Source organism: Alosa alosa, chromosome 17 (genome assembly GCF_017589495.1).
Source record: "Alosa alosa isolate M-15738 ecotype Scorff River chromosome 17, AALO_Geno_1.1, whole genome shotgun sequence".
Lineage (NCBI taxonomy): Eukaryota > Metazoa > Chordata > Actinopteri > Clupeiformes > Clupeidae > Alosa > Alosa alosa.
The window spans coordinates 1,263,023-1,270,522 of record NC_063205.1 but is presented as its reverse complement, the minus strand read 5'-3'; the positions used below and the strand labels follow the sequence as shown (position 1 = coordinate 1,270,522).

Sequence of the window (7,500 nt, the reverse complement as noted above, 5' to 3'; positions counted from 1 at the left end):
TGTGTGTGTGTAGGGTGTATGTGTGTGTGCATAAAAGGGTGTGATTGCATAAGTGGATGAGTGTGTGTATGAGTGTATGCATGAGTGTGTGTGTGTGTATGAGGATGTGTGTGCCCATGCATTTGGTGGGTTAGTGTGTGTGTGAGTGAGTGTGTGAGAGACTTCACCTTGATTTCTCTTTGCTCCACAGACTTCTCCCATATCTGCTGGTCATACGCACCAATCTGAAAGAACACACACACACACACAGGTCAGTATAAAATCACCATAGTTATCACACATCTGTGTGTGTGAGTATGCGCTTATGTGTGTGTGAAGCAGTGACCTGCAGGTGTGTGTGTGTGTGTGTTCATTATAGATGAGGAGTCTAGGCGTGCTGGTGCTCATTTAGAAAGATTAGTGAAGCAGGAAAACCACCGACAAACAAACAAAACAATGTTTGTTGCATGAACATTATTGCCAAAGCTCAATTACATGTACACAGAAGAGGTAAAGAGGGGGAAAAAAAATATATATATATAAAAAAATGTTTTAAAATAAATACATACTTAACAGAATTGTGGAATTCACATATAAGAGGACATAAAAGTAGACATAGAAGACATAAAAGTAAGACAACAATTCTAATAATAAGAACAAATATACAACATTGTTGGTGGTTGTGGCCTCACTGGCTGTCCCTCAGGTTATGGCAGGCTGCTACAAATTTTGCAGCCAGAATGACCACATCCTCATTCTCTCCGAGGATGTAAGGCAATTTAGCCTCATTTGTCCAGGTTTGGAATTCAGGGAGGGTTGAATTTAATTTATTGAATAATAATGTCTGTTTTCTGTTAAGAAGTGGAGTCTCCACAGCCCCCAAGCTGCAGTGTGAGCATAACCTCTCCTCTCTGGGCAGCCAGGTCTGCCTGTGTCTGCCTTTTTCTATGGAGAGACTGTGCTAACTGAGTCTGTACATAGTCATTCTCTCTCTCTCTCTCTCTCTCTCTCTCTCTCTCTCTCTCTCTCTCTCTCTCTCTCTCTCTCTCTCTCTCTCTCTCTCTCGTGTGTGTGTGTTGGAAACAGATACACTTCTGAGGCATCTGATGCTCACACACACACACACACACACACACACACAGCATGTCAGGATGCCTGTGGGTGGCTGAGATGAAGCTGGAGAGCAGGTCGGTAATGGGGGCACAGAGTGTGTGTGTGTGTGTGTGTGTGTGTGGAGGGGTAGAGTGTATGGTAGGTGAGTATGTGCGTGTGTGTGTGTGTGTGGAGGGGTAGAGTGTATGGTAGGTGAGTATGTGCGTGTGTGTGTGTGTGGAGGGGTAGAGTGTATGGTAGGTGAGTGTGTGTGATGCATTTTTAATATGAGAGGATTGGGTTCTCCCTGCACCAGAACAGTGGAAAACTACATATTTAATTGGCCCTATAAAACATGCAAAGACTGCAGAGAGAGAGAGAGAGAGAGAGAGAGAGAGAGATGGAGGGAGAGAGAGAGAGAGACAGAGATGGAGGGAGGGAGAGAGATAGAGAGAGAGGGAGAGAGAGTAAAAGTAAAAGTTTTAACACTTGTCTGGCGTTCCTCACACAGTGTGTGTGTGTTGTGTGTTGTGTTGTTGTGTTGTGTGTGTGTGTGTGTATGTTGTGTAGTGTGTGTCTGTTGTGTAGTGTGTGTGTGTTGTGTAGTGTGTGTGTGTGGTGTAGTGTGTGTGTGTGTTGTGTTGTGTAGTGTAGTGTGTGTGTTGTGTAGTGTGTGTGTGTGTGTGCAGAAAAAGGATGTTTGAGAGGAGTGAAGGTCGTCAGAGAGAAACAGAGAGATGTTTGATATTATATTGTTTACACTCCCTCTTTCTCACACACACACACACACATTTTTTGGTCGTTATCTAGCCCTGTTGGCACTGTAAAGAGGAAGTGAACAGGAAGTGAGTGGGAGTGTGAGAGGTTAGCAAAGCAGCTAACTAGCTTTAGCATTTACACACACACACACACACAACAATCCAGCTTCAGAAAGAGAAACACCTGCCATGTGTTGTGTCCACCTGTGCACTGCACACAGGTGACCTCACTAATTGTCTGATCTACCTGGATTAAGAGCTGTGCTAATTAGAATCACCTGGATTAAGTGAATGGTTGCATCAAAAAATGTGGCAGGAATTTTACACCTCTGCACACACACACACCCCTTACAGCACAGGATGAACAGGAAGTGAGTGGGGGAGTGATAGGTTAGCGAAATGGCTAACTAGCTTTAGCGCGCGCACACACACACACACACACACTGTCCATAGACCTATGTCACGTTAAAATGGCGTCTTTCTGGTTTCCAGTCCACTTGAGGTATCGTTACTTCCGGCCATGGGGGCCGCCGTTCACAGTGAGTGACGATGGCGCAGTCGAGAAGCAGCAGGTGGTGTTGTGTAGCTGAACGTCAACTGGCTTGTACGCTATGCACGAATAGAACGTCAACGTGCTTGTGCGCTACGCACAAATAGAACTTCAACAACGCATGTTGCCCAAGAACCCAGAGGTGAGGATCAAACGGCTTCAGTTTAGTTTTTGGAACAAGGCCACAACACTAGAATTCCAAATGAGTTCTCTGTTCATCACATTTGGAAGAGTGATGTCATCACATTTGGAAGAGTGATGTCATCACATTTGGAAGAGTGATGTCATCAGCTTTGGTGAGGTCAGAGGCTTCACAATTGCTGGTGACGCCTGCAGCAGCATCGCGGCATCTGCTACCAGTGCCCAGCCCGGAAGCCAAACGTGTGTGTGTGTGTGTGTGTGTGTGTGTATGTGTGTGTGTGTGTGTATATATAATGTTTTACAGGTCTAATGCACTTGCTAGCCTAGCAGGTTTTATGTGTCCATTTGGACATTGCTAGCACTCGCTAGCCAAGCTAAGTTCATGCCATGTAGCTAAAATTAGTTGATAACAGCTGTCATGTTATGGACGAAACCGACTAGCTGTTAGCCAATCAGAGTCAAGTCTTCCTGCAGGTTTTCTATACCACGCTAGAATGGCTTGATAGTGGCTTAAAGTAAGTAAGTAAGTATATATACTCTTTTGATCCCGTGAGGGAAATTTGGTCTCTGCATTTATCCCAATCCGTGAATTAGTGAAACACACAGTGAGGTGAAGCACACACTAATCCCGGCGCAGTGAGCTGCCTGCATCAACAGTGACGCTCGGGGAGCAGTGAGGGGTTAGGTGCCTTGCTCAAGGGCACTTCGGCCGTTCCTACTGGTCAGGGTTCGAACCGGCAACCCTCCGCTTACAAGTCCGAAGTGCTAACCAGTAGGCCATGACTGCCCCAAACAACAAGGTAACCCAGGTAACTCTACGTCCATGGTAGAACTTCAGACATGACGTGTGGCAGGGCACCTTTAAGACGGCAGAGCCACAACAACCTTATCTGTTTTGACACAGAATGATCCATTTAGTTATACATTATTCAAAATGACTACACCCAGTTACTACCAAAACACACAAACACCTCACTCTACCAAATACACACACACACACACACACACTCTCTCTCTCTCTCTCTCTGTCTGTGTTTGTGAGAGTGAGTTTGTTATTTATAGCTCAGCTCAATGTCGACTGCAGAGCGGTGTTATCAAAGCCCTGTCCTGCATCATATCTGATCAAAGCCCTGTCCTGCATCGTCCTGCATCATATCTGATCAAAGCCCTGTCCTGCATCATATCTGATCAAAGCCCTGTCCTGCATCGTCCTGCATCATATCTGATCAAAGCTCTGTCCTGCATCGTCCATCTGCATCATATCTGATCAAAGCCCTGTCCTGCATCGTCCTGAATCATATCTGATCAAAGCCCTGTCCTGCATCATATCTGATCAAAGCCCTGTCCTGCATCGTCCATCTGCATCATATCTGATCAAAGCCCTGTCCTGCATCGTCCATCTGTATCATATCTGTTCAGTGAATCAACATCTCTTTAAACAGTAATATCACTGCTCTGTGTGTGTGTGTATGTTGTCTAGTCTCTAACCTGTCCTCCTAAATTGCAGTACTGAGTTACGTAACCAGCTGCCAGTATCTCCATGGCAACGGCCATCAGATCTGAGGATGATGCAGAGTAAGGGTTTATGTCGCCACGGCAACCGTAGAGTTATGAAATAGTGCAACTAAGCTGTCGTCTCGTGTGTGTGTGTGTGTGTGTGTGTGTGTGTGTGTGTGGGGTGATGGCAGAGGACACAAGTACAAGTAGAACAGACAATATATCTGCACACACACACACCTGTTCTCTTCCTTGGCCAGCCGTGGCCTACTGGTCAGGGCTTCGGGCTTGGAACTGAAGGGTTGCCGGTTTGGTCCCTGACCCAGTAGGATCCACGGCTGCAGTGCCCTTGAGCAAGGCACCTAACCCCTCACTGCAGCAAGGCAGCTCACTGCTCCGGGTTAGTGTGTGCTTCACCTCACTGTGTGTTCACTGTGTTGTACTTGAATTTCCCCTTGGGGGTTAATAAAGTGTCTGTCTGGTCTGTCTGGTCGGTCTGGTCTGTGTGGTCTGTGTTTCACACTAGTTCAAGGATGGGATAAATGCAAAGACCAAATTCTTTGTATACGCAAACTTGGCCTATAAACCTGATTTACGATTTCACACAATCACACCATAAAGGGTCCAGCTGTCTTCTATGCTTCTTCTCCCTTACTGACAAACTGACACACACACACACACACACACACACACACACACACACACACACACACACACACACACACAAATTCAAATAAAGCCATTTCCCTTCAGGTGGGATAGAAATAAACCCTTAAATGATAGACTCACTCAACCCCTGAGATTAAAACTGCCTGACACACACACATACACACACAGGTGGGGTGGATAATGAGCAGTTTCTGACCCATAACACACACACAAACACACATGATTACAGCTTACTAACAAATCTCTTTCTCTCTCTCGCTCTTGTGTGTGTGTGTGTGTTTTACATAACAGGCCTTTGCACACAGAGTATTTTTCATGTGAACTTGTGGGACAATTGAAAATTCAACACAACCTCACGTTGTGCCAATCATGTTTGCACACCAACTCTGAAACAGCTTTGATTTTCTGTGTTTTTGTGCATCCACACACACACGCGCGCGCGCACGCACGCACACCTTGTCTACATTACACTTTACTCTCCTATTTGTCTATATTATTTATGCTGGTCTCTAGACCTTATTCTTGCACTGTTGCACGGTTGGACTAATGTTGGACTACTTTTTGCACCTTCACCATGACACCCACTCTCTTGAGCACCTTGCCAGGCACACATAACTAAGGACTATGGTTGGACTACTGTTTGCACCTTCACCATGACACTCACTCCCTTTAGCACCTCACCAGTCCCGGCCGTGTCACTACAAGCGTCTTATGCTTGATCACCCTCAAGCACATTGGAATTTCTTAATTTAACTTAAATAGTTATATATAAGAGGAGGTGTTATCCTCAATACATCCTGTTATCCTCAATACATCTTATCCTCAATACATCGTGTTATCCTCAATACATCTTCTTATCCTCAATACATTGTGTAATCCTTAATACATCTTAACATCATCAATACATTGTGTTATCCTTAATACATCGTGTTATCCTTAATACACTGTGTTACCTAATACCTTCATGTGCATCTGTTGTGGAGAGTTTGGTATTTGCAGACAAAATACTGACTGATGCCACGGGGGGTCCAAATGACTTTAGAATACCAATGAGCATGAGCATGCCATACACACTTGGAATGTCCAGTCCCACTGAGAACATGCTGGGCTTCCATCTCAGTCTGACCTGGGCGCTAGGAGTCTGAGAATCCTACACACACACGCAAAAGGTTTTTTTTTAGGGATGTTTTAACCTGCACGCATAGATTGTGCCATTGTGCTGGTTAGTTTGTTTAACCAACCAGTAAAGTTGTGTGAAACTGTAGGCCACCTTCGTTATGACATGTCTATATCAGCTTATGTCTAATATCGCTAATGTTTTAGTGGTCTAATATATCACTTATGTTAACAACATAGAAGAAAATAGCCTATGGCTCTACGTTGCTAATCCCAACGTTTTTTTCTAACAGAATTTGAAAGTTTCAACTAGTCCACCTGTGACATTTTTAGTCCACCTGTGACATCTCTAGTCCACCTGTGACATCTCTAGTCCACCTGTGACATCTCTGGTCCACCTGTGACATCACTAGCACACCTGTGACATCACTAGCACACCTGTGACATCCCTAGTCCACCTGTGACATCCCTAAGCATCTCTCCTGGCCGAGCTCACATCACTATTCCAGCTGACATCACTATTCCAGCTGAAATCAGAGCTGACATCACAGCTGACATCACTATTCCAGCTGACATCACTATTCCAGCTGACATCACAGCTGACATCATACTATTCAGCTGGCCTCATATTCAACTGACATGCTGACATCACTATTCCAGCTGACATCACTATTCCAGCTGACATCACTATTCCAGCTGACATCACTATTCCAGCTGAAATCAGAGCTGACATCACAGCTGACATCACTATTCCAGCTGACATCACTATTCCAGCTGAAATCAGAGCTGACATCACAGCTGACATCACTATTCCAGCTGACATCACTATTCCAGCTGACATACACCACTATACTCCCTCACATACACTACTATACTCTATACTCTCACATACACTACTATACTCTCTCACATCCACGACTATACTCTCTCATACATACATGTAAAATGATTCATAATAGTGAGTGTGGCAGAGTATAGTGGTGTAAGTGTGCATGTTACATAGTGTGTAAGACCAAGTATGAATTAAGGCCTAGACGGCCCCTCACAGTATTCCACTTATCTGTTCACTCACACACACACACACACACACACACCAGTATTCCACTCATCTATTCACACACACACACACCAGTATTCCCCTCATCTATTCACACACACACACACACACACCAGTATTCTCTCATTTTATTCACACACACACACACACGCATTAATAAATAGTATTCTCATCTTATTCGGCCACACACACACACACCGTATTCTCTATCTATTCAATAATAATACACACACACACATTACTACACACACACACACACAATATTTACTAATAATACTACCAGTATTCCTCTCATCTATTCACACACAATAATACAGTAGTATTCCCCTTACCTATCTTTACACACACACACACACACACACAGTATTCCCCTCATCTATTCACACACACACACCAGTATTCCCCTCATCTATTCACACACACACACACACACACACACAGCAGTATTCAGTACCCTCATCTATACACACACACACACACACAGCAGTATTCAGTACCCTCATCTATACACACACACACACACACAGCAGTATTCAGTACCCTCATCTATACACACACACACACACACACACACACAGCAGTATTCAGTAATTCCCTCATCTATAAGTACACACACACGGTCAATAATATCATTACTAATA

The 7,500-nt window shown here is 44.4% G+C and overlaps 1 protein-coding gene across 1 annotated transcript in view; it reads right to left on the bottom strand.

Annotated features, from left to right (window-relative positions):
- Window positions 1-7,500, bottom strand: part of LOC125310808 (protein PHTF2-like) — a gene marked incomplete at its 5' end in the record, with an annotated part of 36,044 nt that overhangs the window by 23,614 nt on the left and 4,930 nt on the right. The window contains 1 exon segment of the mRNA XM_048268527.1: window positions 168-224. Coding sequence (XP_048124484.1) covers window positions 168-224 — 57 coding nt within the window.